Source organism: Sceloporus undulatus, chromosome 2 (assembly GCF_019175285.1).
Source record: "Sceloporus undulatus isolate JIND9_A2432 ecotype Alabama chromosome 2, SceUnd_v1.1, whole genome shotgun sequence".
NCBI lineage: Eukaryota > Metazoa > Chordata > Lepidosauria > Squamata > Phrynosomatidae > Sceloporus > Sceloporus undulatus.
The window spans coordinates 291,423,381-291,435,837 of NC_056523.1; the positions used below are offsets into that span (position 1 = coordinate 291,423,381).

At 40.2% G+C, this 12,457-nt stretch overlaps 1 protein-coding gene across 1 annotated transcript in view; it reads right to left on the reverse strand.

The window, feature by feature from the left end:
• Positions 1–1,385, reverse strand: part of TBCA (tubulin folding cofactor A) — a 44,852-nt gene extending 43,467 nt beyond the window's left edge. The window contains exon 1 of the mRNA XM_042453810.1: positions 1,231–1,385. Coding sequence (XP_042309744.1) covers positions 1,231–1,280 — 50 coding nt within the window. The 5' untranslated portion in view covers positions 1,281–1,385. The remainder of the gene's footprint in view (positions 1–1,230) is intronic.
• Between the last annotated feature and the right edge of the window lie 11,072 nt (positions 1,386–12,457).

The window sequence follows — 12,457 nt, forward strand, 5'->3', positions numbered from 1 at the left end:
CCCATGATTCCACAGCACTGATCCAGGGCAGTTAAAGCTGCCTCTAAGTGGTTTGTTTCTACATGGGTTTTGGACTTGAGTGTTTTAAAGCTTTTTTTGGGTTGTGTCATCCTTTTTCCCCCAGGGAACAGCCGCTATCCTGCGGTAGGTTGATTTGAATTGGAATTTAACTTGTTCAGGAGTGGGAAAATCATAGTGCTAAGAGCAAAGGTTGCCAGGATGAGGGAACTCAGGTCGTGTCAAAGTCTCTGTTTTGAAAGGTAAGCAGTTTTGGAAATGGCTCCTAACTTAAGACTCTAACCCAAATAACAAGGAAGTACTGCAGAGACAGTTTGGGGAGGGTGAAACCAGACATGTAGATAAAAAGACTGACTGATGGGCAAACCTGCGAGGGATAGAGATCGTATGCCAGGACATCCAACGAAGACACAGGGGTGCAAATGTTTAACTCAAATGTAACCAGTGAAACGTGAATTGTCGTTTTCCTCTGTTCAAAGCACTGTAAAAGCTCAGTTCACTTTGGAATTGAGGCCCCAGTAATTTGGATGGATTTCCTGCTGGGAACAGCAGCGAAATAAACTATGGGCCCAAAATAAAGCTGGTTCGGGTCACTTTGGAGGTATGCTGTTTAAATGACACACGGCTCTTAAGAGGCCAGAAGCTGTGCTCCAGTCCTTAGGAGCAGTCCTCTGGCCTCTTAGCATTCAGACATCGGCCTGTTACAGACTGCCAAAATAAAGCTGCTTGGGGTCTCTTTGGAGGTATGCTATTTAAATGATGCATGGGTCTTAAGAGTCCGGAGGTTGTGCCAAAGCCACACTCCATTCCTAAGCACTGGAGTGCAGCTTTGGTGCAGCTTCCGGATTCTTAGGATGCATGCATCATTTAAACAGCATACCTCCAAAGAGACCTGAAGCAGGCTCTGAGTTTTCCTTTCCAGCCCTGGCTGAAACTCTGGTTTTAAATCCATCTGCAGCACTCCTTTTTCCAGGACAGTCCTACATTTCATCCCTGGGTCCAGGAAGGACTCCCAAATGCCCCCCTCCTTTTTAATTTGGAGCAGGGCTAAGAAGCAGGAGTCCCTCTTTACATAAGTGTTTCCAAGCTGTCAATCATGCCGTGTGTCCTCCATTTTTACCCGAGCGTCCTCCTTGGCAGGGACAGGGCCATTAAAATCATAAAGGGCCCTTTAAGGGGGAAGGGAGGGCCCACATCGCCCTTAAGACTCACCGCTTCACGACGCCCGTCTTTATCTTGATCTGCCTGACGCGAGGGTCCATGGCTCCAAGGAACGGAAGGGAAACGCAGGAGGAGAGAATAGGAAAGCTAGCAACGGAAAAGGGAGCCCTGACGCACACGGAGCATGCGCCGTACGCACACACGCACTCCGCGCATGCGCCGAAAGCGCCAACGGCAAAAATAACCGTCTTCTTCTTCCTCCTCCTCCTGGCTCTCTTTTTAAAACCCCGCCCTCGCCGCCTTTGGAATGTACCACTCCAGGACAAAAAACAGGGGGGGAGCGTGACAAGGAAAGGGTTGCAGAAAGTGGACTGTCCCAGTCCTCCCGCAAACACACTGCGGGAAACAATCCAGTTTGGGACCGCTCTAACTGCCCTGGCTCAATGCTAGGAAACTCTGGGGACACAATAAACTACAATTCCCAGGATTCCCTAGCACTGAGCAAAGGCAGTTAAAGCAGTCCCAAACTGGATGGTTTTGGACCATACTTAACCCAACGTGTCTGTGGGGCGCCGGTGTCCTATTGTACAAGTGGTGTAGAGGCTTGAGTATTGGCCTATGGCTCTGGAGGCCTGGGTTCGAATCCCCCCTCAGCCATGGAAACCAGTTTGGGCAAGTCACACTCTCAGCCCCAGAGGATGGCCATGGCAAAACCTCCTCTGAAGAAACCTGCCAAGGGAAAACCCATGCTAGGTTTCACAGCCTCAGGGTCGCCATGGCTGCATCTGCACTGCAGATTATAATCCAGTTTGACACCGCTTTAACTGCCATGGCTTAATGCTGTGGAGTTCTCAGAACTGTGGTTTGTTGTGGCACTGATTCCCAAACTTTGGCCTTCCAGGAGTTTTGGACTTTCAGCTCCCAGAAGCCTCAGCCATGTTGGCCAATGGTTGGGATTCTGGGAGATGCAGTCCAAAAAAACCTGAGCTCTGGAATTCTGGGAACTATAGTTTGCTGTGACAGTGATTCCCAAACTTTGGCCTTCCAGGAGTTTTGGACTTTCAGCTCCCAGAATTGGCCAAGATGGCTGAAGCGTCTGGGAGCTGAACTCCAAACACCTGGAAGGCCAAAGTTTGGGAATCACTCTGCATACTGATTCTACAGACTAACACGGCTATATCTTTGATTTAAAACACACACACACACACACACACACTCCATGTAAAAATGCCTCTGAGGAAGTAGACTGAAGCCTAGGAAAGCTCATGCCGCCTTTCTCCCAACTTCTTTATTTCAGTGAGTCTCATAGGTGCTACAAGGTCTCTCCACTTATTGATTCTACAAACTAACACGACTACATCTCTGAATATTATTATTATTATTATTATTATTATTATTATTATTATTTCTTACTCACCTTTGCCCATGGATCGAGGCAGGGGAACAACAGGTAACAATTAACAAACAAACAACATCAGTTAAAACACACATCAGTTTAAAAGGGCAAATAAAATATGCACACGTTTTAAATACACATATTAAATACACATATCTAGGGCTGTTTTAATCATGTAATGTTATTGTTTTAGACTGTATGCTGCTTGGCAGGTTTTTATTCTTATTTTATTTGACCCCTGCTCTTGTGAAGCACTGTGCAAACTTTACAGCGCTCTGTAAATGTCACTACTGTACTACTACTACTAATAATAATAATTGTTGTGTGCCTTCAAGTCGTTTCTGATTTATGGCGACCCTAAGGTTTTCTTGGCAAGTTTCTTCTTCACTGTGGTTTGCCACGGTTGTACTCTGAAGGTGAGAGTGTATGACTTGCCAAATGTCATCCACTGAGTTTCCAGGCCCAAGCCAGGATTCGAACCTTGGTCTCCAGAGTCGTAGTCCAACACTCCAACAACTACACCACACTCCTAAATTCAAAGCTGCCTTGAGTCCCAATATTGCGGAAAGACAGAATAAAAATAAAGGTAATGGCTGGAATTCTGTATCAACTACTTAGATAAGTAAGGTCCAAAACACACTACAGTAATAATCTGGTTTGAGTAAGCCTACTGTGACACTTTCCTCCTTTATATTCTTCAATAATAGCCACAGATCTTTGATGGTTTCTGCTAGTACTATTGTGTCTTCTGCACATCTGAGGTTGTTAATGTTGCTTCCTCTGATCTTCATGCCTCCTGCCTCTAAGTCTAAGCTTGCTCTGTCTATGATATTTTCTGCATACAGGTTGAATAAATAGAGTGATAGTATGGAGCCTTGCCTGACCCTTTTTCTGTCTGGGAACCCATCTGTTTCTCATTCAGTTCTGATGGCAGCCTCTTGTTCTGAGTACAGGTTACATATTAGGACAATAAAATGTAGTGGTACTTACATTTCTTTGAGGGCATTCCTTGGCTTTTCATGATCTATGCAGTCAAAGGCTTTGCTGTAGTCGATACAACACATGCAGATTTTCTTTTCAAATTCCCTAGTGTGCTCTATTATCCAATGTACGTTTGTGATGTGACCCCTAGTGCCTCTTCCTTTCCTGAATCCAGCTTGCATCACTGGGATTTTACGCTCCATATATGATAGAAGCCTTTGTTGCATAATTTTGAGCTTGACTTTACTAGCATGGGAAATTAATGCAATGGTCCTGTAGTTACTGCAGTCTTTTGTGTCTTCTTTTTTGCGAATGGGAATGTATATTGCTCCCTTCCAGACTGTGGGCCACTGCTTTGTTTTCCTTATTTGTTGGCAGCTTTTAGTTAGAACTGAACTTGATTATGCCTCTGTGGACTGTAGCGGTTCTATTGGTATGTCATCTGTTCCTGGTGATTTATTCTTCCCAATCGCTTTGAGTGTTGCTCTCACTTTACTTTCCTGAATTTGAGGTTCATCTTCATACGTTTCTTCTTTCCATGTGTCATTTATCTTTTCACATTTTTATACAGTGGTTCTGCGTAATGTTTCCATCAGTTGTTTTTTAAAATTTCATCACAGCCATGTATTATGTTCCTGTTATTATCATAAAGCATCCCCACCCTTGGTTTAAATTTCTCTTTGAAATCCATCTTGTGGAAGAGGTCTCTTGTTCTTCCTTTTTATTGTTATCAGCTTCTATTTCTCTGTGTTGATTGTTGTAGTAATTATCTTTATCCTTGCACACTAATCTTTGGACTGTGGCATTTGTGGTTCTAATTGTGTATCTGTCTCCCTTTTCTTTTACGTCTTGTCTCTGTTTAAATGCCTGAAGTATTTTGTGTGTCATCCATTGTTTCTTCTTATTTTTGGCCACCATTATTGTCTTTCCTCATTCCTCTTTGACTGTGTCCCTAATTTCTTTCTAAATTCTGGTTCCTGGTCAAATAGTGCAAATCTGCTTCTTGGTGGCCTTCCACCGAAAAGCAAAAATCTTCTTCTTCAGACAGGCATCCAAAACAGAAAGCTTTTAAAGAATGGTCTTGGGGTGCTCTATTGTTTTAATGTATTTTAAACATTTTTAGCTTCTTAAAGTATTTGATATTTTAGCATGTAATTTGTTTTGATTATTGTAGTAATTTAATTCTGTTTTAATGTAATATTTTTGTATGTTTTTAATTGTATTGTTTTTTAATGTTGTAAGCTGCCCTGAGTCCCAGTCCTGGGGGAAGAGTGGGATATAAATAAATATAATAATAATAATAATAATAATAATAATAATTTGGTTTTTTAGCCTTTCTTTAAATTCTGTTGAAATGTTATCCAGATCATATTTTGGCATGTCCAAACAAAAATCCATCAGTGATACCTTTGCTGGCAAATCAAAATGCACAATATACTTGTTGCAGGCTTTCGAAGCTCCATGGACTTCTTCATCAGGCAAGATGTCACAAACCAAATAGGAGAAGAAGAAAAAAACAATTGGAGATGTTAGTCAGATGCCTGCATGTTGTTTCAGTCCTTAGTAAAGATGGTCTGCTGGGGAGGATATTCTGGCATGGATATTGTTTTGGTATTCTTCTTCTTCTTGGAGAAGAGTGCTGAGGATACCGTGGGACAGCCAAAAAGATGAACAAATGGGCCCTTGAACAGACCTGGAAGCCAGGATGATCAAACTGAGGCTGTCCTACTTTGGCTTCATCATGAGAAGGCACAAATAACTGGAAAAGACAAAATGGTAGGAACAGTAGAGAGTAGTAGAATAAGAGGGAAACCACATGCTAGATGACTGGACTCAGTTGGAGAAGCTATGGGCCTGAGTCTGCAGTAGCTGAGCAGAGCAGTGGCTGACAGGGAGTCTTGGAGATGTCTCATCCACAGGTTTGCCATGATTCAAGGTGGACTCAAGGTCAGTCAACAACAACAACAACATTGGATTTGTCTAGTGTAAATGTTGAGAATTTGGTTTGGTTTAGTTTTGATAGGCCCGTACCAACATCAGCAAATTCCTTCACAAATTTAACAGAAAGAAATTGAGTTTGTTGGGGTGTGTGTGTGTTTTTTTAATTGAATGCAGGAGAAAAAAATGAGATATCCACCTACCCATCCTTTTTTGCAGCAAGTTTTAATTATTGGGCAGGCTGGGGAAGGCTAAATTTATTCTGGCTTAGAAAAAAAGAAATGAGGAAAATAATTTCCATGAGATCTTAGCTCACACAGGAATGAAGAGAGACACCTTGATATAAGATAGCTGAAAGCCTACTATGAACTGTTTACTGAATCAAAGTACAGTGTGGGAAATTTACAGCTTGTGCCTGTAAACACAACTGTGGCCACTTGTACTGGGGAACAGAAGTTATGATGCAGGTATAAGGTTCCTGCCCTTACAAGGACCTTAAACATATTAGTTATGTCAGGTCAGATATCTAGTGTTTTATCTATAATGATTTAAAAAAAAAACCAATGGTATGATGTGGCCAGATCACCATTGCAATGTGCAAAACTTCATTGAAGGGAATCTGATCCCTGTTGCTTTTTCTTGCCTCTACGTTATTTTTTTGTTTCTTGAGTTTAGTGCCTGGGTTTTTCCCCAGCCTCTTTTCCTCTGGCTCCTCCTCCTTTCAACACTTTGTCTTTCCTATGTTTTTCCGCCAACCATCTGGTATCTACATCCACTTCCACTTTCTCATGGACTTGCTTCTCTGTACATGGTTTATTCTGTCCCCTTTTTGTCTCCAGTGGGGTCATTCAGACTTAATTTTTTTTAGTGCAACGATGCAAAGCATATCACCCATGCATTCTGGGTTTGTTATTCACACTGTAGAACCACATCAATGTGCATCTCAGCAAGTTCCATTGCTCACATGTGCAAGCATTCAAATAAAGATGGAGTCAATGATGTGACTGCATTTGGAATACATTCAAGGCATGCAAAGTTTTATCCCAGATCTGTTTGCATCTGTTATTCACACTACCAATGATGCAGGTCTTAAAAAAAAAAAACTCAGGGAAAAACCCGATATTGATTATCCAGGATTAAGTGTGGGTTTTTTTGCAGCTTCTCTCCAAACCTAATTGAGTGCGGGATGTACATGAACAACAGAGAATCAGCACAGATTAATTCTGGATTATTTTGACCATCTGAATAACCCTCTATTCTCTCCTGCTTTCTGGGTCATTTATTATTCAGTTTCCCAGCAATCAGTCCTATTACTGCTTCTGCACCTCTTTGGACCCAAATGTATGGGCAATAGCAATAGCAAGTACATTTCTATACCATTTATCAGTGCACTTAACCACTCTAACAAGTTTATAATGTGTGTCAACTAATTGCCCCCAGTAAGCTGTGTACTCATTTTAGCAAGCTACAGAAGGATGCAAGGATGGTATTGAACTCACAACCTTGTAAGTTTTTGAGTAAGTGGCTGTGGTAAAGGCATTTAACCACCAGGCCAGATACAACATGCCAACCTTGTCATATTCTGCCCATGGATCTGGCCTGTTCCTGCCCCGGCACTTACCTGATCCAACGTAGTGATCGGCAGATGTTCAGGACCCACCACTATTCTTCTTGCAGGCTTCCACTGCAGTCTGGAAGGATGGAAACAGGGTGCCTGACTTCACCAATGTGGCCATGCACCCTCTTCCAACATCATAAGCTGTGACTGGGGCCTGCAAGGAGAATGGCGATGGTAGTGGCAGATAACGGGTGCACAGCCATCTGAACTATCAGCTGTCATGGCAGGGTTTCTGGGATGCAAACAGCCAGTTATTTAAAACTGGTCAAAGGGCCAGCTGAGCTGGGATCAGGTCAGATCCACCAAAATGGCTTCCAGTCTACCCATTTCCAGCCTGGGGCTGTTGACTTGAATCATCTGAACAGGATGGTGCCAGACCAGGGGGGAAATGGGCCTTTTATATATGCCTACAGTCCCTTTATCAACAAATCAGAATCTCCAGTTTAGTACTTGATTGTTCATCACCATTCCACAACACTTCTGCTATTCAATAATGGAAGCAGGAGTCTGCAGATAACAAACACAGACAGATTTTAACATACTTGGCTCTTGTGTATGTTTCTCCATGGCTGAGGTGTTTATTTGAACAATTCATTTGCAATGTACAATAAATTTAAATTTTTAAGCTTTCTCTTGTTTTCTCTCTAGCCTGTTGGGAATATTGTAGGGAAACCTAAAAAGAAATAACCAAACAAAAAAGATCAGAAGCGAGTTCAGCTCAAATACTTAGCTTCAGTTCAATTTAGTTAACAGTAATGTAAGTGCTCTGTAGCATAAATGATTTCTAGATTGAACTGTTAGCATTTGGCTTTAAAGTTCTTGCTAAAAATATTTCCAAAGAAAGCATGTTGTGTGTGTGTGCGTGCGCGCACGGGGGGGGGGGGTTACCTCAAGTTTATTTATGTGAATATTAAACATTTATGAATGCCACAGGCCATGAATTATACATAGCCTATATTTAAAGCACACATGGCAGACAGTGCAATTATGTACGCACCTACTCAGAAGTTAGAGCTATTGAGTTCGATGGGTCTTATTCCCAGGTAGGTATTTATAGGATTACAATCTTACAAATCTGTGTATTTTGCTACTTATTTAATAGGTAATTGTGAAAGATATACAGCTTTAAGACATCCTTCAGCACAGCCTGGCAGTTTTAAAGCTTCATCAGTTTTAGATATTCTCTGTAGTCTCTGTGCTGAATTGTTTTAATATTATTTATTAGATTTATACATTGTATGCCTGCCAATGTATTTAATATTAATTTGTTCAATGACATAAATACTATTTGGGCAAACTAAGTATTGTATATTTCTGCTTATGATAAAGCAATGATTTAAAATGCTTTCAAGCTGATGCCAACAGCCTGATAGCTGTTATCAGCAGAGTTTTCTTCTTTACTCACATGAAACTTTTCAAAAGTAAAGTCCTATAGCGTGCAAAAAAAAATCTGCTGATGTAAAAGCCTTCCACCATATGCCTGTATCTACAGTTTGCTCCCTACAGGTCTTGAGAGCATTTTGGTTCAGCAGCCATAGGAGTTTGAGGACCAGGCAAAATCAATACCTCTATTATAGGGTTTTAAAGTTTGCAGGGAGCTAAATTCACATGTCGGTTTCTGATGGGGAAATTTTATTGATGAGAACTGTAAGTAGAAACTTGGCAGTGTCTTATTTAGTAAAATTGTGTTTCAATGCATGGGATCTAAAAATGTCCTTCCCCTGACAGAGGTGCTTCCACCAGCAAAACTAAGAAGGGTCAATTGTCCCTCCCCAGTGGCAGCTGGTGGATTTCGTGTCCTGGGGCGACATGTTTAAACACCGAAGGATCTGTCCAAGGTGCTGAATCTTTTCCTCACAGTTGATCCATCATCATGAAATAGCGCCATTAAAGTTTGGGAAACTTTAAAAGAATAGATTAACATTTATATTACATAATAAGTCATGCAGAAAGGGATTGGTTACCAGTACTGGCATATCATAATGAAAGATGGGGGATAAATAAATACTTTTTCCAGAATTAGAATTTCAAGGAGACAACAAAAATTTATTTGAGCAACAATAAATACAAAAGACAGCAAATATGAGTAGGCTTATATAAAACTGGAAAGTAACAATCTGCATATGGTAGAAGAGACAAACATAATATATGAATGATAACATTTTCATTTATATATTTGAAGATTATATATATATATATATATATATATATATATGGGAGAATATCTGTATTATGGAATTGAAATGTGTGTGTGTGTGTGATACATTGTTACCCAAGGAACCCATGAAAGTTGTATTATTTAGATAGGAAAGGTGCAATTACATATGCAACATAAAGAAAGGACTTGTTTGTAGATGAGCAATTTGTTCTATGTAGAAGATACAAAAAATAAGGAAGTCATGTATGTATGTAACAAAATGTTAAATTATGATATCAGAAAAGTTGCTATGAGGAAACAATATTTTAAACTAATAAAAGCTAGGGGAAAAAGTTTAAATAAAAACCAGAGCAGATTACCATGCTAGTTTCTGGGGTATGATACAAAGGTTTGTTTTTACTTTTAAAACCCTACATGTTTTGTTTTAGGTTACCTTCAGAGATATGTTTTAATATGTGCGTACAGTGGACCTTCACTATCCACTAGGCCAGGGGCTTAGCTTCAGGACCATTCCTCTGCACTCCATGAATACCAAAATCTGGATGCTTAAGTTCCATTACATGCAAATGTTGTAGTGAAATGGCACCCTTTATACAAAAAAGCCAAATCTAGGTTTACTTTTTTGAAGTGTGTGTGTGAGAGACTATTTTCAAATGGTTGGTTGAATCCATGGATGCAGAATCAGTGGATACAGAGGGGCCAGTTCTATTGGTTTAATATGCTCTTTAAACTTGTATTATCTGTCTAGTTTTTTGTTGTTTGCCAGCTTGATCCATAGGGAGAGGTGTAACAACAACAACAACAACAACAACAACAATAATTTAAAAATAAAAGATATGGAACTCACCAGCTGCAATTTCACTGCCTCCTGCAGTTCATGTGCCTCCTCAAAGTGTATTGCAGACAGGAGAGCAGACAGTGAGAGCAGGAAGAAAGAATTAAATGCAATGGTAGTCCCAGCTAGAGTAAACCTACTTAGATTGATATTTCTTATCAATTCCATTAATTTCAATGGATCTGCTCTCTGTTTGAGATTCATATTAGATTTAGCCAAAGTTGTAACTCAAAAGTGGATGTTTGCATATGCAACACTGGATTTAGACCAATAGAGTTTATCTGATAGGGAGTCATTTTCTGATACTTATCTGATAAAGCCTGAGAACTAGATCCCTGTTAAGTCTATCAAGTCCCAACAGTCTGAGTATACAGTACAATAGTTTATAGAGCAAATAATAAAATACACCATATTAAAGAACACTGCCTAATCTACCAATGGCCAACTTCTGCAGGGAAAAAAATCTGAAAAGTGGGGCAACATGCCTCCATAGGCAAAATGGAGATTATGTTATACCAACATTAGCCCCACTGGGTGTGGTGAAGTTTGAACTGCAGAGTTCTTCTGTAAGGCAAATTATTCTTAATTGCCCATCTAAGACCTAACCACCACAAAATATGTTACATTAGAATGGGAAGTTTACAAGACCTTCTTTCTGGGGGGAAAATTCATCCTACCCATCTCCCTTCCATTACTGCGGCTAAATTCAGAGGGAATAGGGAAAACTACGTTGATGGTTTCAGATTCCCTGCTAATCAAAATCTCCTGATGTTTTGATATTGCAAGTTCTGCTTCTAAATAACACAGGTTCAGCCTGGCAGCAGTCTGGCATAAATACAACATTGGTTCAGGTTGTAAAACTTGTTAGATTGCTGGCATCAATTTATATTAAAGGGGTCTTTCTGAATTTGATACTTGGTTTGTGCTCTCACCAATCCATTCCAATGATGCATGTCCAAAAGAGAATATAGAGTTTCATATTTATAGTTAACAATTTAAGTTTGTTTATCATAATCTTGCTTAATAGTACCTTCTTTTCTATCTCACTGCACATTTAAAATACTTTATATGACCTCTAACATTTTCTTAAAATTACATCCTGCTATGTTTGGTGCCATCTTCTATCTAATTTGAGATTCTATAGCCATGGTATTTTTAAAAGGTGTTTTAACATTTAAACATATGATCTCCATCTGCATTTTTAAATGTTTCACACAAAAACGAAGGCGCCCATGTAAAAGTCAATTCACACAACTGTATTTTTAATAAGAAAATTGTGACCTAACTTCAGTTGTCAATTCTTTACTAGAGTAAACCCATTGAATCAATGGAATTTACATAAATGTTGCTTTACCAAGTTCCCATTCAAAGGGCTTTCTAGATTGGATTAACAATTGGATTTAGGCTTATCTTTAACATTGTGATGGCTGTTTGCACTTAATGTCTTCCCCAGTCATCTCAAGAACCTTCTTCTGTGTGAGCACTGTGGACATTTTTAAAAGGTTACCTGCTTACTTATATTGACATGTAGCTTTAATAGCTTAGAGCCTGTGATACAGTAAGTGAGCAGAAGGAAGTGCATGAAATACTGGGAATTGGAATAAAGCAGTGAAACTGGATGTTAGAAGATTCAGATAGCTTCAGAGGAGGGGGGGGGGTGTTGGACAGGGGTCTGTAGTGCAGACCTCATGTGCTGTAGACAGCTGCCACCATTGCTGCCAAGTATTGGTGACAAATATAATGAGAAACTCGAGGAGGGCTACCCATTTTAGCTGCAGTACAGCCCCTGTAATTGAAGAGGTCCATTGTGCCAGCCCAAATATCAAAAAGTGGCCTGCCCCTGTTTTTGACATTTTCACATTCACATGGGAATAATCACCATAGTGATTAGTTTATCTATATGTAATTCCCAAAGGACTGGGAATTTAACTCCCATACACTAGGACATGACATTTTTGCCCTCTAGAGTCATGTTTTGTTGCAGAGTCTACGCAGATCTAGACCTATATGAATTTGGCAGCTATGAACCTCTCTCCACCTCACCTCACCGCAGTTTCAGCTGCTAGCCCTACCTGGTAGTGTGTGGTATTTTAAAGACACAAATTGTAGGACAATTTTCCCAATAAATTAATTGCTTTGTCCCATTCTGGGCAGGAAATGAATTAAAGTGACTTCCTATTCGCTCACTGTTTTTTTAAAAAAGCCTTTCTTGGACCTATGTTGGTCTAGTAGCACCTCAATTGTGGTAGAAATGACCCCTCAACCCCTGTAGAGGACATTGCGGACAACAAACAAAAACAAAAACCCTGGAGTGCCTGAGGGGCTCCAAATGTAGTAGAAATGCCCTCCACA